We start from the raw sequence: 26,961 nt of genomic DNA on the forward strand, positions 1-26,961 counted from the left end.
GGAGATTCACTGTGCGGAGGGTCCCTTAGTGTCCCCGGCTTTCCCTGCCTCCTGATGGACATGAACCAGAGAAAACCGCACTCTGGTTTTCTCTGGTTGAAGGGGAAAGTAAGCCCCAGTGACCGAGGGCCTTGCCGAGCAGCATGGCGGGAGGTGGGCGCACATCGGCGCGCCCCCAGAGCCCAGCTGCAGGGAAGAGGGGCCAGGGCAGGCGCCCATCAGTTTTCTCCTGCACCCCGGCCTTTATGAAGTGGCATCAAGTTAAGAATCAGCAGGGGCCGAGCTGGGGCTGGGGGTGGAGTATGTTGCAGGAAATGGGGTCGCAGGACGGGGGTCAGGCGGGTGTTCTGAGGACCCTCGGCAAGGCTCAGGGGAACTTGTAGGGACAATGGTGGGTAACTTATGAAGCCTACGAGAGGCAAGCCGACCTTCTTGGATAGTTCTGCCTACAGGCCCGAAGTCACTGTCGCCCAGGGTGGACGGAGAGGGCCTGCCTCTCCGGTGAGGGGTGCAGAGGCCCCCGTCTGACCGCAGCTGGCCCAGCAGCTCCCCCCATGCCAGTGAGTGTCCGGGGGCCATCTGTCCTGGTGTCAAGTGGGAGCTTTGGCTCGCCCGCCCAGCATTGCTCACACTGAGCCCTGCTGTTGAGCTCTGTGGACACACGGGTCGGAGGTCAGCCATCAGCACTGGGCTGAGAACTGGGGCTTCTCACTTCAGTCTCTGAGATCAAAGGCGCCTCCAGCCGGGCCCACAGCTACCCAGGAATTCCCACACTGGCTGGGGTAGGAGCCCAGGTGTGGATGATTGAGTTGGGGGGGCCACACCTGCAAGGCGGCCGTGTAGCCACCCCGAGGGATGACAATCTTGCTGCACTACAGAGGTTTGTGGAATTGCATTCGGGTGGGTTCTTTCCACCAGGTCTTGGCTTGAGGCCCCTGAGCCTGCTCTCCGCAAGCTGTGAGGGGTGCAGAGGCCTGCCGCCAGGGAGTGCCGGCCGGTCTTGGGGCTGAGGGGGCCGAGTGGCCTTGCTTTGCCAGAAGGAGCCTGAACTTGAAGGGTAACGAGGGAGAGTGCGGACGCCTGGGCTGGATGCCGGTCTCGTGGGTAGGCAGGTCCACGGGCACCCGGAGCAGCCAGCACCCGCCTTCCCCCCTCGGGGCGACCAGATGGCCTCTCCAGCCTGTAGCTGTGGCCTCAGCTCTGTGCTGAAAAACGTGCAAAATGAAACTTGATGCTCGAGAATCTATTCTCAGGAGCTTCTGGGGAGAGACGAAAATGTTTTGGAAACAGAGGTGGTGCTAAATGCCTCAGAATGGCTAATGTTATGTTAAATTCTCTTTAATTAAAAACGAATTATTTTTAAAAATCAATTGTCACCATAAGTCACTAATATAGAGATTTCGATCTTTCTTTGACACAGACACTTTTGGTGGTCTGGTAAAACCTACAGACCTCTTTTCAGAATAATGCTTCTAAATGCAGAAAATAAAGTACATAGGATTAAAAAGGGAACCAAGTATATTGACTCACAGTTTTCAAAGTGGTTTTAACTGTGATGTAGGAATGCGTGTGCTTCCCTGTCACCGTGCTGACGGGATCTAGCTGTGAGCGCGCTGAGCCCAGGGACGAGCAGAAAGGACGTCTCAGGTCGCCTGTGACGACGGAGGTTGTCTGTGAAGCCTGGTCTGATCCCTCTGGTGACAGAGTCACACACACTAACATCGCTGTCGTTTGCCGTTGGCACATGTGATGGGAGGACCCTAAATGTCACTTAGAGGTGAGCGAGAAAGAGATGCAGTTGTTCCGCGCGAGCTCACGAACGCTTCTAACTAAAGCCGCTGCACTGAGTGCGGGTGAGGTTGTCATCACATCCGTCAGGGGTCCGCGAGCGATCGAAACGACACAAACGTGCCAAAAGTTTTGATACACAAATAACATGAGTGGTGAATTCACATAAAGACGCCTCACAGAAGAGCTGGGGTGGGTTTTCCCAGTTTGTCCTCAGGCGACGAACACGTTGGTGGAGGGCTCAGCCTCAGTCCTCTGCCTGGGGCCACCTTCGCAGGTGTGACCTTCGCAGAAGCACTGGTCGTGTGGAGAGCCCATCACAGCAGCGGCATCGACTGTCGCAGCCTCCAGGGCCCTGTGTCGGACGCGCACGCCGTGCGCCATTGGATGTGTGTCGTGTCTCTGTCGGTCGACATCCATTCGGACGCCCTTTAGTTTTGATAAAAGAATAGAAGCCAACTTTTTTTCTGAAAGATTTGTATTTAGTCATTAAACACCAAAAGACGTAGCAAATGTCCACTTATTTCACCCATTTCTCTTCCACTTTAAGGCACCTAGTGTCCCACCTGTGGCTTTAGGGGCGGGGGCAGGCACCTGCTTCGCGGGCACGGCTCGTGGCGGAGACCACGTGGTCTGGAGGCAGCCGTCTGAGCGGGAGCGCCGGCCAGTCTGAGGGGTGCTGGTTGTTTCTGGGGCTTCGTCTAGAGCCGCCCTGGTGGTGTCCCTGATTCTGGAAGCAGCCATCCCTGGTATTAAACCCTTTTCTGCCTGAACGGGCTCAAATAGATGGGGTACCTGCAACTGAACTCTGACACCCCCCCAAAATCCTGCTTTTGCCCCAGCTGAACCCACCCTTGCACTCACGCTGGAGGCGACGCTCCGCGAGGGCTGAGAATGCGCTGACGGGCCCCGGGCCCCGGGCCCCCCTCTGCGACGCAAGTGCCAGGCGGAGCGGCGCGAGGGCTCCCTGCCTGTCGGCTCGGTGGGGATCCCCCGGGTCTCCCCTTTGCCAGAGGGCACCGTCCACGCCCCCGGGGGTCGACTTGCTCGGACCAGGGAGAGCCTGCTGCCTCCCAGCCAGGCCAGACCTCGCCTGGTCCCCGGAGAGACACGTGGTGTCCCCCAGAGCCGACCCGGCCACCCACGCGCCCTGCGTGAGAGGGCGCTCGTTGCTATGTCGCCGAGCACTGGGGTGATTTGCTACATGGCATGTCATAGCGACAGCTGGTTAACACCTCCAAGAGCGTTTTCAGAACAAAACGGGAAAACGGACGGGCCGCGCTTAGCGCCCTGCTCCACGGTCCCAGGGCTCCCGGCAATGGACGGGGCCGATGGGACACGGGGAAGGAAACAGGACAAGGAAAATTGTGCCGGAACGAATCTGGACACAGACCTTACACCTTTCACACCACGTCCCTCCCCAAAGCCCCGTGTCGAAGCCCTACCTCGGGGTGACGGTGCCCTGGGGAGGCGTCGGGATGGTGGCCCCACAATGGGACCGGGAGCCAGCCTGCACGCCCTCTCCTGGGCATGCACGGAGGACGGGCTGCGCGGTAACGAGAAGGCCACGTCTGCAGCCCGGGAGCGCCCTCGCCAGAGCCCGCCCCGCACACCGCACCTCCGCGCGCAGCCCCAGGACGGGTCTGTCGTCCAAGCTGCCCGCCTGCGAGCTCAGAGGGGCAGCCCGACCTCCCGGAGCACGTGCTGTGGGCCCGGCGGGTGGCACCTGGGCTGGCCCTGGATGGGACAGAGCTGTGGCTGGGCTGGGGCCTAGCGGGGCAGCTTGGCAGCGAGGGGTGACAGGCTGAGACAACACGGGGTGGCCAGCAGAAGGAGTATGAACCCCCTCTGCTTCCATCGTTGCTCATGTAAGACACCGTCACCTCCGGCTCCCAGGCAGGGCCTACTGAAGCCAGTGGTCACGGAGGTTGTTCGGGGTCGCCCTGTAAGTCACAAAGGACAAAACAGAGACAAAGGACAACTGTCTGAGTGGCTGCGTCCGTCAGGCCTTGCCATAAGTCTCTCCATCGTTTACATATTTATAGTCGGGTTTTTCACTTACCTGTGACCTAAAAAGTCACAATAGATGCAGTGAGGACAGGCGTGGAGGTGGGAAGGTCCAGGAGCCCATCACTTGTTCTGGAAGATAAACGAGCAGGAGGAGATAAACCTGGAAAGGCAGCTGTTATCCTCACTGCGATACCCTAACGACAGCAACAGCAGCTAGTGCTTGTCGCTCACTTATCCCGTGTCAGCTGCTGCTTCAGGTTTGTGTGTTGATTGAGTCACTCAATCCTGTGGGACAGACACTATCACCATCCCCACTATTTCACGGATGTCGAAACTGAGGCACAGATCGGCTGACGTCATGTAACAACGTCCAAACCTGTGGAGAATTTGTCTAAGAGTTTATTTGAGCCAAACACGGCATGGTGGGGAGCGAGGTCGCCAGTGCTCCAGGGAGTGACGGCTCAGCATTCTCTTCTGCTTTGGAGTTAGGAGGGAAGTGAGGGAGACCGCGGAGGTGGAGACCAGCAGGCCGGGCTGGATCGCAGGGTGGTTGGGACCGCGCGCCCTGGCGGGTCCGAAAGGGGGCTTTTCAAAGGTGGGCGACTCTGGACCACGGAGACGTGGGCGGGCCCCGCTGGAGGCGAAGATGAGCTTTTACTAAAAGAGCAGCAGGCGGGGGCTGACTGCCCTGGAAGGGCGTCCTGTGGGGTAGCTGTCGGTCAGATTTGTTACGGAGCCCCTCTCACCGGCGACCCCCCGGGGTGGCACCGCTGGGGCTCCCTTACTTCAGAGTCTCTGCTACTGACCTGTGCTGCTGTCTGCAGTTTTCGGGGAACTATAAGAAGCTGAGAGACCGGCGACCTTTTGTCCTCCAGGTGGACGCCGCCCTTCCCTTTCTGGCCTCCGTGTCTTCTGCAAAGACTGGACCGTTTCTCAGTCCCAGGTTCCCTGTCCAAGCCGGGCTGCTCTCGGGATTGATGGAGGACACGCTGAGAAATAGAACCGGGCCTCGGGCGCCCTCTCCTGTCTCCCCCTCGGCCCGCCCCCGCTGGCCTGGGCTGGGGGCCTGCGTGCCCTTTGCCCACCCTCAGAGCCGAGCAAGCCCGCAGACCTGGGAGGGGCCGGGAGGGACAGAGAGAGGCCCTTGGCCCTGCTTCCACGTGGGGCACAGCCCTCCGCTGAGCTGGCACTCCGCGGTCACTGAAGGCACAGGGCTCCCGCTGGAAGTTTGCGGGCTGGTCGTCCGTTGCTGGGTGGCCTGGGAGCTGACCTGGCGAAGATTCCCAAACATCGCAGTGTCCCCTCCTTGGTCTATAGCCCTTCTGGGACCCCTGGAAGCCCAGGGCACAGGCCCAAGGCTGGGGGAGGCACCCCAGGAACCCGCGGAGGGGGCTTGGGGTGAAGCAGTGGGCGGGGTTCCAAGGCTGGGTTCCCCCTGCACGGATGTTTTCTTTGAACTTTTTGGTTTCAAATGATTTCAGATTTACAGAGTTCTGACATCCCCCCGCCCAGCTCACTGAAATGTCACAATTTACAGAATCATGGGTCATTTCTCTAAACTAGGACTTGACATTGGCAGACTGACGTAAAAGCCTAACTATTCAGATTTCACCTCTTCCCGCCCACTTCCTCCTTCCGTCCCAGGACCCTCACCCCAGGGCCCTAAACTGTGCGTAGCTGCCCTGCCTCTCGGCCTCCTCTGGCCTGTGATGCTTGAATGTCCTGGGCCTGGCTCTTGTCTGGGGTTCCCTCGCAGTCATGCGGGGGCTGCAGGTGGGGGGCGGATGCGAGGCGCCCTGGGCCGCTGTGGGCATGGGCGTGGGCGTGAGGAGGCATGGCCTCCCCCTGGCCTGTGTACGGCCTCCAGGCTCCTTGGTCTGAGGGGTTCAGCTTGAGGGGCGTGGCTGCAGCTGCATGATTGTCCCCAGGGCAGAGAATTCTAAATTCACAGCAGAGCTCCAGGCACCTCTCAGGGACTGGCTGGGGCGCTGGGCCTCCAGCCGGAAACCTGCCTGTGGTGCCTCAGGCTGGAGGAGGAGCGGGCAGCAGGGCGGGCAGGCGGGCGGAGATCCAGCTGCAAGGCATCCACACCTGGTCATTAGCTACTTGGGAAGGTGGCCTTTCCCTGCAGGACCCTCAGCCCTCCAGGAAGCCTAATGCCAGGGCCCTCGAGCCCCACCTGCCTCCTGACCCCTCCCTCTCTGTCCAGTGTGGCTGTCTGACTCAGCTGCTCTTGCTCACAGGGTGGAAGATGCACCTTCTCAGTCGGCACTGAGCTCCTGGCCGGGGGCACTGCCCGGGGTTCCTGACAGCGAGGGAGTCTGCAGACCACCCTGGAGCAGGAGTCTCCTGTGACCTTGGTGGCTTCGTCTCCTGGTCACCACCCTCCTGCTTCTGCCCCGCCGAGTGTTCCTGGTGGTCCCTGCGGCCTCCTGCCTGTCCCCTTGTGGTCCAGGCGACTCTACTGGGTGAGACAACTGAGCTTCCTGTCAGTCCCCAGCGTGACTTTGTGACCATGACATAGAATCACAAAATCCCCTCAAATCCCATGCTGTCTAGGGAGCTGAGGCTCAGAGATGTCAGTCAGTCTGTCCCGTGTCACAAGCCGTGTCGTGCGCACAGGGGTTGGACCACTCCCTCGCCAACAACTGTCGGCCAGGCACCTGTCCAAGTGAGCAAGACAGATGGAGCCCTGCCTCCTGGCTACAGGTGACAAGGAACAAGATTATAACCAACAGATGTGTGTAACGGGCCGGTGTGGACAAAGCAGGACAAGGACGGAGGTGGGAGGTGGCGTTTCAGGAGCCCCAGGAAATGAGGGAACTCGTCCTGCGCAATCCCAGGCAAGAAGGACGCACTGGACCCTGGCAAAGGCTGCAGAACGCACTTCCGCAATGACAGCATCATAGAAATGGAGAACAGACGGTGGTTTGCAGTGCAGGAAGAGGGGACGGGAGGGACAGGTGCTCACAGTGTGACAGGGCGCAGAGCAGGCCCTCGTGGGACGGAACTTGACCGTGCCAGCGCCGACACCCCGGTTGCAAGACGCAGCCGCTGGGGGAATGGTCCGAAGGGCACAGCATCTCTGCGCTGCTACTTTCGACTGTGTGTGAATCTATAATCACCACAAAGGAAAAAGTGTAATGTTTAAGAAGGCTACATACTGTACGATTCTGTTTCATGATATTCTGGAAAAGGCAAAATTAAAAGAACAGAAAACAGACCAGTGATTGCCGGGGGCTGGAGGGCGGGGAGGGCAGGCGGGGCTGTGTGATGTGAAGCGAAGCCTCCGTGACCATGTGGCGGTAGGTGCCACGTGTGCTTTTGTCAGTGCACACAGAATTGTGCCTAAAAGAGTTGGTTTTATTAAATGTAGATATTTTCAAAGTGAATCAAAATAAAAAGCAACGACAATCAAGCAGAGAAGGGGCATGGCCAGATCACATTTCAGGAAGACCCCTGGCTGTGTGGGGAGGGTGGAGCGGGGCAAAGGCCCGGGGACGGCTGGGAGGGTGCTGGGCTCACCCCACTCAGGACAAGCGGATCTGAAGTAGGAGTTAGGTAGAGCTGGGGTCGGGAAGGGGGCATGGCTCCCTAAGTCCTAGGACTGACTGCTCTAGGGCTGTCCTGGAAAGAGGGACGTGGTTCTTTCTCAGGAAATTAATTTTATTTTTTCAGGGGGTGTGTGTCCCCTCTCGTCCAGCCAACAAGCATGCAAAACGGCAACTCACACAAGCATGCTGGGTCAGACAAAGCCACACACTGGTGGAGGCTGATTTTCTGAGATGCCGAAAGATGGTGACCCAGAATTGGAATTTTATAATTTTAATTCCAATACAAGGATATTAAACACCAGTTAAAAATAACTTTTTCATTAAAATCTTCGATTACAAATAAACTGGAAATGGGCGACAAATGACGGAAAGAAACGGATGATGGGAGGGGCTGAGCCGCCCAGTGAGCGCAGGGCACCTCCCACGCCCCCTTCTTTGCAGAATTCAGCTTGGAACGTCCCTTCTGCTTGGGAAATGGGGCCTAAGAGTGGGGGACCCCCTCTGCTGTCCCACAGCCAGGCTGGGGCGCCACCGCGATGGCCCGAGCGCCTTCCTCAAAGGCAGAGGTTCCCCCGCAGCGGCCGCCTCCCCTTCCAAACGCAAGCGCAGAGCCCCCCCAACCGCCGCCAGAAGCCAGCGCTCCGCCAACACTTTGAAGCCCAGATGGCCACTCGGCTCTCACGAAACGGCGTAGGGTGAAGAGGCACTCGCCACTGATGTGCGTGGAAAAGAGTCAGCGTCCCCAGACCCCAGACAGCCTACCGGGTAGCGCGGGACCCCGGCACGGCCGAATGGAGGCAGGAGCAGGCGCAGGCGCGTGCGCGCAGCGTCGCCCCGCCCACCAGCGCGGCCCCGCCCCCTGCCGCACGCGGCCCCGCCCACCGGCCTGTGGCCGCTTAACGGCTACTGCGGAACAAACGCGGACTGACCAGTATTCTCACCTTTTTTGGTTAAAGCAAAAATCTTGTTCTGACTTGTTAGTGCAAACAGGTGTTAACGCCGGTCTTTCCTAAAAGCTAAGAGGAGTGAGGTGAACTTTTGACAAGCAGGAATCACCTGTGTCCCCAGGCGCATAATCTTTCCTACACCCGGTGGTCTGAGACTACCTTTGACCTTCGGGGGCCGTCAGAGGCATCTCAGCACGACCAGACGGAGACCGCGGGGCTGTCCGTGTAGACGTGGGGTGCCAGCACCTGTGCAGGACCAGCCTGTGCGGTGGATTTGGGACAGAGAACACCCCAAGAAGCAAGGAGGGGGGACAAAGTGTGGAGAGAGGGGTCTTGGCCACAGGTCCGGTCACACCCAAATATGCCCCAGCCACTTTCCTTCAGCTCTTCACTTTCATAGGCTGAAAACATCTATGTTTATTTTTTTTACTTTAAAATGAGTACAGATGAGCTAAAACAAAGTTAAAAAACATCCCATCAATATTAGCCACTTTCAATATTTTGATGTATTTTTTCCAGTCTATTTTCTGTGCTGTTTGCCTATACATAATTTTAGTTACAAAAATTGATCAGACCAAAGTTTTTAACTAAATTTTAAAATTTAACAGATTACGAGGCACCAATCGGAAAAGCAGTTCCATTTTTAGCACAGATCTGTGAGTTTGAGTTAGTAAAGCCTGAAAAACTACATACCTGACTTCACCTGTTTTGCATATTCTGAAATGATTCTAAATATACTCCACATCAAAAAAAGAATACATGAAAAAATGATGGAATATTTGTAACTTTATAAGACGTCTCATATAAATCAGTTCCCAAATCAGAAATCAATGAGCTCAGTTTCAGCGTCTGAATATATAATCACACCATGTTGAGTCATTTACAAAATTTTGCACATATCGAATTTCCACTGCAAAATGGAGGCAGAAGGTAAGAGGAGCCTATCAGTCCCAAATCTCAAGGCCGTCTGTAGCGAAGTGACTACAAAGGACCTTAGGGAGTGGCCAGGGGCTGGAGGTCAGCTTTTAGAGGCCAGCAGGGCGGCACGCGGGTGAGGGGGACCCAGCAGGAGGGGCTGGTCAGCCGAAGCCCCGCATCACAACCTTCGGGGCAGCTGGCCCCCTCGGCTTGGTTTACAGAGCGAAGCCCACCGGAGCGGGAGCAGATGCCGACTCAGTGGTTCCTCAAACTCCCCAGCACCAAGAATTGTCTTTCTCTTTTCCACCTCACCGCCATTGACCACCCTGTGTTGGGAAGGTTTTTCCTATAAAACCGCATTAATGATGAATTCTTCAAGAATCAAAGACATCATAGCTGCCAGCCAAAGTTTTATTCAAGCAACCACTGAATTACTTTAATTACATATTTATTAAGCAGCAATGGTAGATGGGGTCTAGAGCCAGGGGTCCCTGCCCTCTAGAACAGTCAGAGCTGATGTGAGGGTCACTGTCTGCAGAGCATGTGCGCAGGAGATGGGAGGCCAGTGGGCCGGGCGGTGGACGGTGGAGGAGGAAGTGGGGCTTTGAGATGCTTTCCCAAGGCGCCTGAGCCAGAATGCAGGATGCATCGGAGTTTCCAGGCGGGGGGTCGGGGGTGGGGTGGGGTGGGGGCCGGTGAGGCCCCTCCAAGAGTGGGGACAGCACCTGAGGCACTGCGGACACACTGCATCGGGCCTGGGCCATGTGCTTACTCACGTTGGCTCGTTCACTCACGGTGAGGGTGTGTGCTCATGTCACCTCGTGTCACAGGTGAGGGTGCTGTGGTTTCGCATGAGGCCACAGGGTTGGTAAGTGACAGGTTGGCCCCCAGAGCCCACGACCCCAACTCTGCGAGTTCCCTTGAGCAATGAGCACAGCTTGGTGCCGCCAGCAGTGCGCGAAGAGGAGGCAGGTGCCCAGGACCGCGGGGCCCAGGTGGAGCATGGCACATCCACACAGCTCACTTGCACACCCTGGCTACGGCGTGAGGGGTGACCAGCAAGCCTGAGGGCCACGGCCCAGGCGACCAGCGCGGCCATCCTGCAGACATGGGAAAGTCTCCTGGGTTCCTGGGTCTTGTTTATGTTAACGCCTAATTCTCCCTAGATTTCCCCAAACACTGCCCGGGCCCCACTCCAGCCCGATACCCTGTCCACGTGCAGGAGCTCCTCCCGCCAGCCTCGCCCCCTGGCCTTGGCCTGGTCTTGCTTAGTTCCACCTCCTGGCCGTCCCTTGTCACGGCTGCGTGGCCGTGACCCAGCCAGGCCATTTGCCACACCGGCGTGGGCCCTTCTCCTGCAAAAGTTTACGTAGGAACACAGTCATGGAGGAAAGCGGGGAAAATAGCTCTTCCTCTCCCGGACAGTTCTCTGAGATGGACTCTCCTCGGAAAGCAACATAGTTTCTTCCCAGAAACTGTTACAACTTGGACGACATTGAAGTCCCCTACAATGTACCGGCTGAAGGTGACAGTAACAATAAAGCGACATGCTGATGTGGATGGACCTTCCCATGGCACATTCACAAGTTGATGTGACTTGTCACATTCCAAACAATCCCAGGTCAGAGGAAGGGAACACTTTGAAACTTAAAGATAGTTCAGTTTTAGGACAGCGAGAAAGAACAATATGCCTCGAGAATAATAGAATTCATGCTCCCAGCGGTGGCGCAGACACAAAATAGAGACAGGTTAACAAAGGCCTTCCGCAGAGTGAGGATGACAGCCTCGTGGTGGCTCTGAGGTGAAGCTCAGGTCGGCCAGGCTATCTTGAGGCCAGACTCCCAGAGGACACTGCTCTGCCCTACACGCCATTCCCTGGCACCAGCGTCCAGGAGAAGCTGCACTTGTGCAGCCCGGTCTGACTCAGGCAGCTTTTCCCGGGGCCTCTCCTTGGAAGGCTCTTAGGCACCTGGGCCCCGTGGGCAGGAGGCATCAACCCTATGAATGGCTCAACTCAAAGTTTCTAACAGGGAACCGAGACACCTGAGCCACCCAGAAGACGTACAAGCCACACTGACCCTGCTGCCCTTTGTGCCCAGGCAGAACCATCTGTGAGAGCTGGGACATACAGTGGCATTCGTAAGACACTAGCTGGTGTGACGCATGATGGCAGCTTTCTAAGCGAACCTTAAAGCCTAGCTACCTGTAAAGGCAAACTCTACCTCTCATCCATCAAAGTGCTGAAAGGCTGCCTTTCTCAGGTGAGGGATTGTGGTTGCATGATCTAGAAAAGCCGCCCAAATAACTGGAGTCATACTTAGCACTAGAAGGTCCACATGCCAGGACATTCTAGATGAGATGGTGACAACTAGTCTTCAAACACAAGCCTAGGTTAAAACAATGCATACCTGAAGTGGAGAGAATTTACAGAAATTCCCTAGAAGCCTTAAAAGTAAGACCTTTATAGAAAATTCTACACACAAATTTATGTAATAAAAAATAGAACCCCCTTATCAACAAAACATCTTTTGAAACAAATAATTATACCTGGCTTATGTAATTATGACAGTTAATTGTAAGCCAAATTGACTAGATCACACAGGGCCCAGTCAGTTGGCTGAATGTTATTTCCGGGTGTCTGTGAGGGTTTCTAGGTGAAACTCACGTGACTTGGCTGCCCTACCCAACAAGAGTGGGGCCAAACCTGGTACGCGGGGGCCAGCTGGGACCCAAGTGGAGGGGAATCTGAGCTGGGCCAGCGGCCCTCCCACCTGTCATCCTGATTGTCGGGCCCTCACACTTGAAGTGGACTACACCGGCGCCTCCGCAGCCTTAGGCCTGCAGAGGGCAGATCACAGTGCGACTCAGCGTAGTCACATGAGCCAATCCCTCGTAATAAATCTGTCTCTACAAACTGTACTGGCTCTGTTTCTCTAGAGAACCCGAGAATTAATAAAGACGAGAAACGTGTGTTTTGAATGGGACAGTATAGTTTTCACTTGTGACAATAAGAAAAATACAGGTACGATCTTGCCGTTGTGTCCCTGGTGCCCGTGACAGTACGTATCTACGAGGGGTTTAAGAACCGTGATTAAATTCTTCACAAGGGTCAAAAAGTAAAGCCTCACTGTCGTTAGGCCACAAGGCAAATCGTAGCCCGGGCTGTGCTGCACAAACATATTCGACGTCAAGAAAACTGTTCCAACATCACATACGATGGACTGAAATGTATTTCACAGTTCTGAAACAAACACTGCTTTAGCTCTACCAAAACTCAGGTCTCGATGTTAACATTCCTAAAGTGTTTGGAAAAATCATCCTGATTTCTGGCTAAAGCCCACTTAAAGGGCTATTTGCTTTCATATTTTTCTTCAATTCTGGTTGATTTGAAGATGTTTCCAAAACGGCCAGTCCACACTGCTTTCAGGATCCCAAGAATGAGAAACCTTAAGATATTCTACTTACATCCATTAATGTCTTAATAAAACCAAGATGATTTAAAGGTAAAACCAGGCAGTGTAAAGGTACCCACCCTTCCAGCAAGCTGAGTGGGCTGAATAAACCCCAAAGCATCCCCTTTAGAGGACAAGCTGACCATCATAAGATGATGGCACTGATCAAAAAGTCAACTTGTCCAGCTAAATTTCTTGCTCATAAATCAAAGGAAAAACTGACATGACCTGTTTATTTTTTTCATCCTTAAAATATAAAAATAGTTCTGGAAAACAGAAAAGTATGGGAAGAATGAAAAAAATGAAAAGAAAAAGAAATTCCACTTCCCAGATCTGTCCTGCTGAGAGGACACAAGTTCTAAGAAAACAAGTATTTCAGGATTTATTTTTAATAAGACGCATCTGTTCGACAGCACACAGGTCAGTCCTTCCTGAGGGGAATGGTCTCTTCCCTGATGCCCTCCTTGGTCACAATGCAGACCTTGAGCGCATCCCCGGTGTACACATCCCGCTCGGCAGCAGAGATGAAGACGTCCTTCACAAGCCGCATGGCTCTGTCCAAAGACAGCGGGATGTGCTCTACGTTCTGCATGTTCTTAAAGCCGACCTGGTGGGACAGGAGACGCGGGTGAGGAGCCCGGACAGCACGCGGAGGTCCAGGTCCCCTGTGCCCTGACACGTCTGGGAATTCAGAACGAATACATCACACAACTTTAAAACACCCCTCAACAACCATTCACGAGACAGCGCAGGACCTGGACAGGTGAAGCGACGTAAGGGGGAGCCGTGAGGAGAACGTGCTGGACTAGGAAGGAAGGGCCGGCAGAGGCCCAGGCAGCCATGGCCAAACCCACGGGAGGGAGGAGGCTTCAGCAGGAAGGGCAGCAGCCTGGGGGTGCGCTGGAGGACAGCCCGGAGGGACAGGGTGGTGACATTCCAGACGCAGCACTTCGTGTTGGTTGGAGTGAGGAGTGACGGGGGATGAGGTGCACGAGCAACTGTGTGTAACATGCTTCAAAGAAGCAAAGAGGAGCAATGAGGGGAGCAAACTGGGAGGCAGAAGAGATGTCAGGACAGAAAGTCCGTCATCCAGGCCAGCTGCCACGCAGGTCTGAATTCGGCCAGCAGAAATGGAAAAGACGACAAATGAAAACGCACTTGGAAGTTAGAATACGAAATTAGGTGACAGAGAAACGGTGCGTATGGGCGGAAGGTGTTTTCATGATCCTCAGGTGGAGATGGCAAGAGGACTGACCGCTGCCAGCACTGGGGACTTCGAAGTCGGAGGTGCAGGAGGGAGCCAAAGTCACAGCAGGAGACAGGCCGGCGGGGGCCCCATACAGACCCGTCACGATTTACCAGAGAGCCCTCCATCCCTGTTCTCATGAGCCAGCGAGGAGAGCTCAGGCAGGGGAGGGGTGTCACCACAGCCCGCAGTGTCCTTACCTGGTTGTCGAGCAGGGGCTGCAGCATGGCGCTTGCAGAGCCCCCGGCCTTGAAGGAGTCTCTCTGGTAGGACCCCACTGGGTCGAAGCTGTACACGGCTCCCTTCCCTTAAAGAGGAAACAGTCTCCGTGAGGGTGCATCCCGACCACCCCCAGAACCGCGGCAAACATGACCCTGGTCAAAGCGAGATACAGAGTGGACTGCCCACGCAGCTAAGATTTCAGCTAAACTTTGGGAAGCAGCACATCCACCGACGGGTGGCGACACTCAGCAGGCAGTGTGCCCCTCTGCTCCCCTCAGAGGCCTGCCCGCCCACTCTCGTCTCCACCACAGTGTCTGCCACCAGATTTCACTCTCTCCATGCTAATGTCACCAATCACCACCCGGGAATGTGGTTTCACGGGCACACTGGTTAATGGTCCCGCCCTAAGTTCTGTACCGACCTCCAACTGAAACAATCCTGGTAAATGAACGCGTGCTCTGCTGGTGCAGACCCGAGTCCCCCAGGTGCTACACATGAGCCGTCACGGGGGAAACGTACCGCGCACCTTTAAACTGGTAGTAAGTGCACTCTAGAGCATCGGCGCCATAGAAAACCGATTTAATAAAGGAGAAATTCCAGAAAAACACAAACACGATGCACAAGGTTAGTTTTGCCTAAAACATAACCACCTGCTTTGTACCACCCGGGTTAAGCAGCGTGACTTTTTTTTATAAGCAAATGAGGGTCTGAGCCCCACCCCCCATCCTAGCACGAGGGTTAGGGAACTGGGAGCGGACGGTCGGGGCTCCTGGTCTCTGCTGAGGCACCGCCCTCATGCCTTTTCTGAAGAGCAACCTGGTGGCAGCACCCGCCAACGTACAAGTGCACACCCGAGGTCCCAGCAAGAATGTCACTCGTAGCACAGGGTGGACCTCGCTTCACTGCGCTTCGCAGCTGCTGCGTTTTTTCACAACTGGAAGGCAAGACCCTCCGCCAGCAAAGACTATGACTTGTTTTTCTGCGATACTCGCTGTGCTGAGGTGGTATGGGAGCAAAACCGCAGTTTCTCTGAGGTCCGCCCCTATAAACACGCAAAGCAGCGTGGACAAGATCACATCTGTATCTCTTAAAAGAGCAAACACCTTTAGGGAACCTCAAATCCACACGCTGAAAATGGTATGTCTACACAGTGATGTACAGCCTAGGAGGGAGCCAGGACTGGGGACTGTGATATGAAGAGCTCTGTGATCTGAATGATACACTCCTGTTATTGTTTAAAAGCATAAAAAAATAGTATACACATCTGTGTAAGCACCAAAAAAGTATGGACAGATAAACAGCAAACTAGTTATTTTTGTGGGACGGGGGGCAGGAAAAGAATCACTTTGCATGTTAAGTGTGTCACAAAATACACCTCACTGTGATTTTTTAAAAGGGCTTTTAAAAGCGACTGTGTCCTGCGTATGAGAAGTCATGGACCATCTCCGACATATGACTTAAAGTGACGTAACTCATTTTCACAGCATGCTGTACCCGAATTGGAGCTCGCCAGAGATCATCCCAGAGACGCGAGATAGGGACAATCTTCTTGCCACCCAAAGACAAATGCCACCATTAGTCATGTTTTTTATTTTTTCCCATTGCGGAATTATGCAGACAGAATTCTCTGCTGAGAAGGCCGCCGCTGTGGTCACCCAGCGAACCTGGGGAACCGTTGTTGCCGGAGGCAAGCTTGGGACAAGAGATGAGATCACGGTGGGCAGCACCCTAATTTCAGCACACAAAGAAAGGATAGCAGTATTAAGCCCCAAGAACAGTGTGTCCCTCGTGATGCTGACAGGCCACAACCAAAATGAGGCCCGAAAGCTTTACTGCAGCGTAAATCTCAGAAAAACACACACAAGTGATTTGAGGAAAGAAGCAGTGGACCATCCCCAAGACCAGAGCTCCAAAGGTCCCCTTGGAGAGCAAAGGGGGCTGCACCGTCAGCACAGAACGGCGCGAATCTCGACTGTGGATATAAATTGCTTTTCCCGGTTCAAATAATGCCCCCCCACCCAAACCATAACAATTTCAACGTAAAAAATGAAATAAAATCAGGTTAAGTCCTGGAGACAAACACAGGTGAGCTTTAAACAGGGGAGGCCTTTCTCACAGAGCAGGACACTCAAGGCCATAAGAGACTGACAGATTTGACTATGAAATTCAAACTTCTGTGTAGCTAGACACCCCACAATGTACAAGACGAAGAACATTCCCGGCAGGCATCGACCACACACAGTGCAGAGGTTGGCACAGCTGGATGGTGTTCCTCCAAATCAGTAAGAAAAAGGCTAAGCTGCAAATAAAGCAATGAGCAAAGGTAACACATAGGTCAGTCTCCAAAGAAGAAAAGGTCAACAAGCACGAAAAGATGCCCAACTCCAACAAACACAACACATACATAAAAAAGATAAAATACTTCTGGGGCGAAGACCTCTGAAACACATAAGTGCGGACGCTGGTAGAGCTGTGCCCCAGGGACTCGTGGCCCTGCTGCTGGGGTGAGAGGTGCCAGTACAGCCTTCCCAAGGGCAGGCCAGCAACAGCATCGAAACACAAGGTATGGAGTCTCTGACCCAGCAACTCAAATGCTAGGAGTTTTTTCCAGGGCGATCAGCATGATTCAAGAAATAAACAAAATTGTACGTATAAAGGCATTTACCATATTGTTTATAGTAAGGAACCTCGAAACAACCTAAATGCCTTTAAAGGACTGGGGTGCAACTGCACCCTAGATGTGTCAGGCATGGAAGCATGAGGCATTTTTTATTCAGTAGCATAGAACTATTTCTGTGACAATATAGCCAACATATAGTGACAGGAAAATGACACACTACGTCCTATCCATGCCGTGCACAAGCTGGCATAAACACCGAGGTATCGCAAAGAAGCGGGTTTGCGAGCGGTCAGCCTAACAGCAATTTTCTCGAGGAATAGAGTTTGAGATGATGACCACTTTCATCTTTGTATCTTCTAGAACTATTTGAAACTTCGGCAAGCATTACTGTTTTCACTACAGGAAAACTGAAGCCATAATTAATTTGGGGGAAAATTTTTTAAGACAACATGATAGTACTGGAGAGTTAAAGGCACAGGGGTCAGACCAGAAGCAGCTGCTGACCACCCAGTGTCCTGACGGTATCCCTAGGGTGAACTGCTCTCCAAGTACCCGCCTCCACCCAGGAAAACAGGGAACAGAAGTCTCTTCAAGACATCAGCAGAGGCCCTGGACTTGGGGTGGACACGGTAAAGGGCAGGAACGAAAATGGAAGCATTAAATGGAAAGTTGACGTGCCATGCCCATGCAGACCTTTTTCATTCAGACCTGGGAGTCTCGCTCTCAATATGAATGGACAGCCAAAAAATCAACAGAAATTTGAAGGAACCCTCCAACGTGGAAGACAGGCCGAAATCAGCCAAAATGGAAAAAACAATCTGACGAAGCACGGAGCGCAAGAAAACGTCGAAGGAAGGACAAAAGATCTAACGAGGATAGGACGACACCGAATAGACGAAGGCTGGCTGTGGAGAAGGTGGAGGAAGAGGACGTGATAAATGAGAAAGGACCCCAAGACAAGGAACTTCGGAACAGCAGGGTTCAAAAGAGATCCTGAAAGCAAGGTCTCAAAAAGGCTGACCTGACCTCTTTCTCCAGAAATCTGCAGGGAGATGCACGTCGCCAGCGCGAGGGAAAGGACCAAGAACACGGAGACCACTGAGGGAGCTGACGACGGCGCGGGGCAGGAAGACGCAGAGGACCTTTCCCACACATGAACCACGCTAAAGAATAGAAATTAATTTAAAGAGCAATCGAAGCAAACCACGAAAGGTTGGAAAAAGATGGTCAGAAATGCCCAAGACCGCCACCAACACGAAGAAACTGTCACAGGAAATCGAAGAACAGAGCTTGAAGTCAAAACTCAAATCTCGAAAATCAAAGCCCAGCCCCGCCGTCCAGCAGACGCGCACTTTCCCAAATCAGCCTCCCTGACTCTCAAACTCAAAGGGCCTGGTCCGGCCTGCTGCAACGCAATGGCAGCTGTTACTAATGTTGCTAAAACTGACTTGACTTATCTGACATTCAAGTCAGCCGTGATTTAAGTCAGGAAGCACCAGAAGCGCCGTGCTGGGGTAGGAAAGCTAATCTGTGGCTAGAATCTAATTACCCAGTAATACCTATTAACCATTTCTGTGCCTTACATTTTCTTAGTTTTCAAGTAAGGTTAAAAGCCTTGAAAGAAATGGTGTCAACCTAATTTGTCTACATCTACACCATGGGAGGTGAAATATCGGAACGCTCCCAGAAGCCATACATGGGGGTAGCAGCTGAGAGAGAAGGACAGCAAAGAAAAAGCCCATGGGACAGAGAAGGGTGCAAAAACCAGAGAAAGAGCTGAGAGGAGCCTGACTCTTCCCACCCAGAAGGTTCCCTCTCAGTAGACGGGCTTACTTCAGTGACAGCGCCCTCACCCAGACCCTTCCGAAACTTCTTTTCACAAAGGACTATCTCTACATGGTGGCACAGAGCTTTCCTGGGAGACCGGTTTTAGGAAGCAACCAGAAGTCAACACGAATCAGATGTGGTGAAGAGCATCGGTGCCCCAGTAACACAAAAACAGGACAGAGATGTCAAGTAATAAGACAGATTTCCTTAGTGGTCTAACTCTGACAGGAAATCAAAGAGGTTTCAAAAATGCTCAGAAAACACCAGTAGAAATGCATGCATATCTTCTAAGACATCACTTTTTAAAAACTTTTTGACGTCATATTTGTTAAAAAACTGTCCTTACTTAGGTAAAGCTTCTCCAGGCCAGATTTTTGTAATTTTAAAATGCTAATTACCTACTACTGAACTCACGACCCTGAGAACACCGTAATAACCGACGGCCCGCCGTTCACTGGTAGGCCTTTCACACGCCACGTGCTGTGTGTCTTTGGATCATCGCCGATCTCCTTTTTAGCTTCAGTCTCTTCATTGCTTTAACTATCAGAAAATGCAACTGTTGGGCGAGATGGACTTTATGGCTCTTTTCGACTCTAAGTGGAAACACGCGCATCTAAGAAGTGCCACCACCTTTGCTTCCCAGAAAGGAGGGACCTACCTTCCTCGTCAAGCCCCCCGATGATGTTGTACACGTAGTACGGGAAGAAGCGCCGAGAGTAGAGGATGGTGGACAGCATCGCGGCAATGGCGCCGGTTGTCATGGCCTTGTTATTGGAGTGCTTGTACATCTGCAGTCGTAACAGAAATGACAGGCATGGAGAGGCAGAACATGTTACGGACTAGAACAACGAAGAGCAAAGTGAACAGAGACACAGGGCAGCAATCTTACTCTGGGCGACCCTAGGGCAGGGCAGTGGCTTTGCTCTCTAGAGCATCTGCAGTGGAAAACATAGCAGCAACCCAGGAATTTACAGTGATTTCCAATCCTTGATTTATGCCACCACCGGGAACCCTAACTAATTCTACAAAAATTGCAAACAGAATGAATTTGAGTTCATCAATTTGTCAGCCATATGGCAAATATCTCTAAAGAGAAACCTAAATACTGCAAAATCATAGTGATATTAAAATTACCGAAGAAGAAAAATGAGCTACGAGTATGGATAAATTGGTGTCCAGAATTTTTTTTAAGGCGAGAGTAATAAAAAAAATAGATTTCATTTCAAAACTAAGCACCATTTTATTCACCTCACCATTCATTTATCAAAGAGAAATTTCCAGAAGAGTTGTGCTTTAAGCTGAAATCATTGTTCTGTGTTTCATTTTAACAAAACAGTTCTCCATATCATGTTTATTTTTGTCCTCCAAGTTCCATTTATAAAATATGCATGAGAAGTCATATACATGTCAACAAATGTAAGTTCCTGTATCTTTCAAGGTAAGTAAAAGTTTTAAACAAGTATCAACAACTGATAAATATTGAATGAAATTATTTCTACACATGCAGAAAGCACGTGTCAGCTGAATAAATGCATGCCGCACTCCAGCCACTGAGACATCGCCCGTCATCACTGAGTGACAATCTCAGGTAGGCCAAACAGAGCTGCTCACTCCTGCTAACATTCCATGTGCCACATGGCTTTACTACTTAAAAGTGATGACAGATAGCCTACAAAATTAAGTTAGAAAATGAAGGATATACAGTATTTTTGATACTGTAAATATCATCGACAGATATGAAAATTGCACTAGGCTACATTTTTTTGAGAAACAAATCTACATTTCTGAGTACTGACAAAGGCCGACTGCAAACTAGGATGAGTGTGTATTTACTGGTTATTGTCAACAGATAAAATCCTTTCTAATCCAGTCCAAATCACTCCTACCCTATCCTCCTTGAAACTACTGGAAGCAGATACGCTTAACAAAACCCAGACTCTGCTTTTATCCAGACTCAGTATCCCTTTGTTCTTCATGCCTCCCCATCTTGAACAGTGTCAGACCCTTAAGAAGTGTAAAACAGGTTAGTCTGTCTTATTCTCTCACTTCTTCCTAAAAGTTCCCCTTTCCTCTCTCCTCCTCACATCAATCCCATTGTCTTCTTCCTCAGCTGGCTACCAACTAAGGCCTGTGATGCTGTTTGGCCAACACGCTTTAGGGTGTGCCTGGCTAACTCCTGACTTCCGCTCCTGTTCCCGTGTACGCGTCCTGTCCACCAAGAGTGCAGTGCGTCCGGTGGAAAGCATGCCAGCTGATGGCATTCCAAACTATGCTCCTATCCCAAAAGCTGGCATTCTCCACAGGAAGTGATTAGTTCTGCTTTTAGGGAAGAGTTTCTTCAAAAGAACCCCTCCCCGGCCACCTGGAAAAGCACAGAGAACCTTTTCCAGTGCAGAGAGATGACACGTGGGAGGGGCTGCAGTTTTACACTAGGCTACTCTAATGACGCTGCACTCACAGTACCGTTTCATTTCTCGGCTAGGTTAGTTCCATAGCTATTCTGAGAGGAGTCACGCTGTATGCTTAAAAGAATCTAATGAATTGTTATTAATGTTCAATAGTGTAAACACGTAAAAGGCACCTACCTTTAGTCTTGCTTCAATAATCTTTGTCAGGGTAAGACAATCTCCATGAAAACCACTGCATCCAATGACTGTTTTGTCTGTCCTATAAAAAGTTAGTTAGATAATAAGGCAAAGTGTGTCTTGGGCAACTTTGAAAAATGAAACTATAAAAATATGACTAAAGAAAACATGCATGAATTTTTTATAACCTTGGGTCGAGGGTAGCTGATACAAGCCAATGTCCACTCAGAAAAGTTTCATAAATTTGACTACATAAAAATTAAATTTCTGTAGATAAAAATACAGATGATGCTTTAAAAAAAAAAAAAAAAAACTAAGAAAATATATTTGTAGTACATATGACCAAAAGCCTAATTTGAATTTTCTTTGTCTACAAAGGGCTCCTGGGAATATGAGAAACATTAACAGCGCAATAGATCACGGGTATAACGGGGCATGGTGACTGTAGTTAATGACACTGGATTGCATATTCAAAAGTTGCTAGGAGAGCAGATCTTAAAAATTCTCAAGAAAAAAATTTTTTTGTAACTATGCAATGGTGACAGGTATTAACTAGATATATTGTGGTGATTATTTTGCAATATATACAAATATGGAATCATATTGTGTACCTGAAACTAATGTTATATGTTAATTATACCTCAATAAAAAAAAAACCTGACAATGGAAGGATAAGTAAAACATAAGAACATCATATAAAAAGAGACACAAGTTACCACAAACATATGAAAAGAGCCTCTATGTCACTCAGAAATCCAAATCTAAACAAGAGACGATTTCAGCCAATTATGCAGGCTAACGATGCCTAATGCTGGTGAGCTTGTAGAAGGTAGGTACTCTCAGACCCTGGGAGAGAGTATACTTTGATCTAACTTTTTAGAAGGACCATTTGGTGGTATTTAGTAAAAATGTTAATGCACATCACTTTCACTCAATAATTCAATGGCTAAAATCCATCCTGTGAATACAGTCACATAAGTTTGCAAAGATATGCTCTAGGCATAAGGATACTTATATAAGTATACATGTTATTTTAATGGCTCTCCAAAACAAAATAAACAAAAACCCTAAATGTCCACCAGATTAAATTTTGGTACCTCTATACAAGATAAATGATGTCTCAAAAATTTGTTCCTAAATCTATGTATCATTCTATAAAGAAAACTAAGCCGATCTTGTCAAAAAGTAAATGTAGAGTCCCAAGCAGGTGGGAAAGAGGCAGGCTTGGCTCCAGGTTGGCCCCAAAGGGCATGGAATTAGGGGAATATAAGCAGCTTCAACTGTATGTGCAATCTAGAGCTAAAGATAGGTGATAGGGACACAGGAAGTTGTTAATGCTGTATTTGCCTCTATACTTAAGGCATGTCATAAAAAGAAAAAAAAGAATAGGTATTCACTTCAGCAATGTACACGCTAAAGTAAAACATTACAAGGATGAGCCGGACTCTACACAAGATGGTATCAATAAAGTTATGTTTTAAGATTTTATTTACAACAATAACTACTTTCAAATGGTAAAAGTTACATTTTAGGTAGCATAGGTGCACTATTTCCTAACAAAAATGCAAGCTAAGCTCCAAACAGGCAATCTAAAAACTCATGAAACACATTGTTCATAGTTAAATCTTGTGCAGCTTTAATAAATTATCACAAGGCACTGGGAAATGTGTCCTTAGAAACACTTACTTACAATTTATAACATTTGGGGCTGTCCCGGGTGTGAATTGAAAACCCTTCACTCAATCGAGTATCAGAAGCAACAATTGAAAAATCTTCTCCAGCAATTGCCAAGACAGTACTGAGGAAAAAAGAAAGACAAAAAATTAGTGAATTCTTCTTGGTGGTAACAAAGTCTCTCCCAGCAGAAGACTGCTCCACAGCATACACAGGCAACCCCAGAGGTATGTGGGTTTGGTCCCAGGCCACCACCATAAAGCAAGTATTGCAATACATAAAGCAAGTCGCACAGGTTTTGGTTTCCCAATGCATATCGCAGTTACGTTTACACCGCCCTGTGGTAAGTATGCAATAGCATCATGTCCAAAACATTTACATAACTTAATGTAAAAATGTTTTATTGCTAATAAATGCTAACCATCATCTGAGTCTGTTGGAAAAATGGCAGCCACAGACCTGCTCCGATGCAGGGCTGCCACAAACCTTCAATCTGTGAAGCACAATGATGTACAATAAAATGAGGTCTGCCCATGTTGGCATAACGCCCACTGGACGTGAGCAAGAGCAGGGTTCAGACAGAAAAGGAAGGGTCAGGGGAAAAGATCCCTTGGCTAAAAGTTATCTGGAAAAATATAAGGGCACCAAAAAACACAAACCTACACCAGAGCAAAGGCTCCTTAGCAGGCAGTATGCACAAGAGCTACTGAATTATCATCATTATTAAAAGATTAAATTCCTACTTTGTACGAGGTACCAATATTCCAAAGGCCCTGCCCTGCCCATGGATATCAAGTGTGAACAGTGGTACCACAACACAGAAGGTATTCAAGCTCATAAGAGGAGCTTAGTGGTTTTCATTTCTATATCCAAGCACTTAGATGACATCTAGCACTCAGCAGACACCCATATACCTGTCGTAAAATGAATAAACGAAAAACAGCCTTTTTGCCTTGTGGCTGCGTGACTCTTGATGGAAGTTAGCTGTGGAGGCCTAGGGCATGAATTCCAAAGGCAGCCTGTCCCAGTCCGATTTTGACTCTCCCACTTAGCAGGTATGAGACTGCGAGTGAGCTGCTTAATTTCTTAAGGTCTCACTGTCCTCATACGTAGATTGGAGATAATAGTAGTAGCTGCCTTATGAGGCTGTTACGAGATTAAATGAGTGAATAACTGTAAAGCCCTTACACTAGTGCCTGAAACATACTGGTCCTCCAGTAAGTGTTAGCTATGATCGCTGTGGCATACGTATGAGGCAGTTCGCTGCGATCACTGAGAACCTAGGCTCTGGAGTTACCTGAGACCTGATCTTGCCACAAAAGAGCCCCAGGTTCATTTGTAAAAATAGGGTTAATACCACCTAACATTCAGTTATCATGACGATTAAAAAAGATAACGTCTTGCAATTTACAAAATGCTTGATTATCCTCCAAACTATAAATAAAAAAGATAAAATCTCTATTTAAGAAGTCGAGAATACCCAAGGGCTGTATCGCGCTTTAGAGGCAGAGACAAGGCTAAAATCGAACTTTCCATCCTTTTTCCAACACAATCCAAAAACCTGCATTAAAATGTCAACTCCATAAGGCTTGATTAAGTAACCTGGTTATCTTAACCATCTGTTTGTTCGAATTGGGTGTGTATGCTTTAATGTGCAAAGTTTGGTTGGTAAACTATAACTATCGCTTCAATTTACATCTCTTTGTTAAGAGTCCTAAATAAAGCATATTCCTATAATCCCACTTCTTTTAGTGCATTCTCAAAGTATTACTGAAGATAAAGCTGGTAACTAAAAAAGAAGACAACTTAAATGTAATATGCAAGAACATTTCAAAAGGCCCTCTTCTGAGTATTTTTTCCTTGAACTTAAGCTAAAGTACTAATCTATGAAAATAAGCGTGGCCTACTAATTCTTTCTATTTAAAACCACAAGAAACGATTAAGTTGTTCGATCAGATCTTTTAGCTACAAACACAACTATGCACCTAAGAACATGACCGATCAATCCTAACTTTTTAACTTCAGATGCTAAACTTGCCCCCTCGCCTGTTGGCCTGAGAAACATGTCGACCGTAAGCAAAGACTAGGTCTGAGCGCAAAGCTCTTCCCGAGCAGCAGCCCGGTTTCAGTTTCTATCTGCTGTTTCACTGTAGCAGAGAGCGAGCGGGCTACGCACACCTGACCGTCCACAGCAAGACCCCGGAGACAGGCCGGAGGGGAAAGAATAACGTGAACCACCCACGGAGACGGGGGGCTGCGGGGCGACCCCGAGAGCTTGAGCAGGGACGCGTGGGGGGGGGGGCGCGGCGCAATCTGGGTCTCCCCCGCCGTTGAAGGCGTAGGGCGAAAAGCGCAGCTGCATAGGACCCGCGGCGCTGTGAGGCTCCATCGCCGGGTCTCTGCCCGGGCCGGCGTACGCGGCTGAGGACAACATCCCGCGGCACCCGCTCCTGCTGTCTCACGGCGAGATGGCGGCCCCGACCGGAAGTCGCGACACTTCCGGCTGCTCTGCGGCGCTCCCTCGGGCCGCTCCGGCTGGCACAAATACCCGGCTCCTGGGGGTCCGCGCCGCAGCCTGGCCTCGAGTAGCCGGGCCCTCCCTGTTACGAGAAGCTTACAGAGATGTTAAGGCTTTCTTTCCTAAGAAAACATTCGAATTCACTGCTGATGGGCAAAAATTTTAAAGCCTGACCATACAAAAAAACTGGCAAAACTATGGCCCAACGGAAAGTCAAATCTTCTATTGGACTGTCACTTGGTAGAGGCATATTTGGAAAAGGAGCTGGCATCACCTAGCAAAGTTCAAGCTGTACACACCTTAGGTCCCAGCATTTCAACTCCTTGGTATGCACTCTAGCCAGAAGACATGTGCACAAATGTTCCTAATAGCATCGTTCCTAATAGCCGCAAACCGAATTGAGCCAAATGAGACCATAAAGGGCAGAATGGATAAACTAATTGAAGGATATATCATAGCAAAGAAAATTAACCGATGTCAGCCATAAGGATGAGTCTTATAACGTTGAGCAAAAGAATATTACCTTCGGAGTACACAGTGAATAGCAAGAACTTGCTTGGCTGAGGACTGGGGTTCTGCTGCTGGCAATACTCGGATTCTTGATTTATAACTATCTGTTAATTTGTACGTGTTCACTTCTGGATATTAATTTTCAATTCATAAAATTTTACAATTTTTAAAATGTTATATTTAAGAAGTATGCAAGCAATTGGATAATATATTATGGACTACCTGATATATACATACGATTCTGAAACTAGGAAAGATTTTTGAAAGTACTTGTTTAAAACCTTTCCCATGTTTTGCTGCAAACAAACAAAAAGGATAAAACAAAGGATTTTCTTTGATGGTTATTGACAGAGAAGTACTGTACTTATTCAGGTACTGTCCTGGATATAAGAAATGTATATAACATTCCCTGTCTTTAAGGGGCTCAAAACCTGATTATATTAAAATACAAAGGAAGCAAAATAACAAGCAGTACGAAGGGGTTCCGAACAAGTCTCCCCAGCATGTGCCACTTTGGCATGAGGATTATTTTGAGGGGCCCAAAAGACTCAGGAAAAACGTTTTACTCCTCCCTTAACTACCTAAAAGAATTTAGATAGAGGGCCTGGTCCAGGAAGAGAGCTATCACCAGAGAGAGCTGCAGAGTATGAGCCAGCTGTGCTGGGCTGGGGGAGCCTGGCAGGGCCTGTTTGTTCAAAGTCCTCTCTGTGTCTCTCCGTGACATGGCAAACATTTGTTTACCAAACATTTGCTCTTCCTATCTTCCTTCTCTTTGAAGCCCCAGACCCCTATCCTCATCTCAGGGAGCCTCTTATTGATTTTGTGGGACTCCCATATGTAGCACACAGCAAAATTTATCTCCTGTTAATCTGTCTTACGTCAATTTAATGATAGACCAGCCAAAAGAATCTAAAGGGTAGAGGAATAATTCTCCTCCCCTACAAGTATGATATATGATTTTGTCTAAATGAACAATAGGAGACACGAAGGTACCCTGGAGCCCAAACAAGCATCAGGAAGCAAGGAAACAACTACGAAAAGTCTCCGGGACAAATGTGAAAAGAGACCATAAGATGGTGTTAACAGAATT

At 50.0% G+C, this 26,961-nt stretch overlaps 1 protein-coding gene and 2 long non-coding RNA genes across 5 annotated transcripts; all 3 read right to left on the reverse strand.

Annotated features, from left to right (window-relative positions):
• Positions 1-1,500: 1,500 nt before the first annotated feature.
• Positions 1,501-5,692, reverse strand: LOC120618221 (uncharacterized). 3 transcript variants are annotated; one of them, XR_005657167.1, is made up of 3 exons: positions 4,910-5,692; positions 3,851-4,760; positions 1,501-2,217 (listed from the first exon to the last, which is right to left on the reverse strand). It is a non-coding gene; the product is annotated as an uncharacterized LOC120618221 (long non-coding RNA). The 3 variants fall into 3 exon arrangements; XR_005657168.1 differs by having other exon boundaries at positions 3,851-3,927; positions 4,605-5,692; XR_005657166.1 differs by having other exon boundaries at positions 3,851-5,692.
• Positions 5,693-6,007: 315 nt separating this feature from the next.
• On the reverse strand, positions 6,008-8,154 carry LOC120618229 (uncharacterized). The gene is made up of 3 exons (XR_005657169.1): positions 8,115-8,154; positions 7,023-7,146; positions 6,008-6,913 (listed from the first exon to the last, which is right to left on the reverse strand). It is a non-coding gene; the product is annotated as an uncharacterized LOC120618229 (long non-coding RNA).
• A 4,035-nt stretch (positions 8,155-12,189) lies between these two features.
• On the reverse strand, positions 12,190-25,348 carry PSMB1 (proteasome 20S subunit beta 1). The gene is made up of 6 exons (XM_039882175.1): positions 25,168-25,348; positions 22,860-22,967; positions 21,170-21,251; positions 19,243-19,372; positions 14,116-14,222; positions 12,190-13,276 (listed from the first exon to the last, which is right to left on the reverse strand). The coding sequence occupies exons 1-6, from the start codon at positions 25,275-25,277 to the stop codon at positions 13,091-13,093; spliced, it is 723 nt and encodes a 240-aa protein (XP_039738109.1). The 5' UTR covers positions 25,278-25,348; the 3' UTR covers positions 12,190-13,090.
• Positions 25,349-26,961: the final 1,613 nt, after the last annotated feature.

The sequence above is a fragment of the Pteropus medius genome, unplaced genomic scaffold (genome assembly GCF_902729225.1).
Source record: "Pteropus medius unplaced genomic scaffold, Ma_sr-lr_union100, whole genome shotgun sequence".
In the NCBI taxonomy this organism is placed as follows: domain Eukaryota; kingdom Metazoa; phylum Chordata; class Mammalia; order Chiroptera; family Pteropodidae; genus Pteropus; species Pteropus medius.

Coding starts and splice junctions, on each gene's coding strand:
- PSMB1 (XM_039882175.1), bottom strand. CDS start 25,277: ATGTTGTCCTCAGCCGCGTACGCCGGCCCGGGCAGAGACCCGGCGATG. Junction 19,373..21,169: donor TTATTGAAGCAAGACTAAAG/GTAGGTGCCTTT, acceptor TTACGACTGCAG/ATGTACAAGCACTCCAATAA. Junction 13,277..14,115: donor AGCCCCTGCTCGACAACCAG/GTAAGGACACTG, acceptor CTGTCCCACCAG/GTCGGCTTTAAGAACATGCA.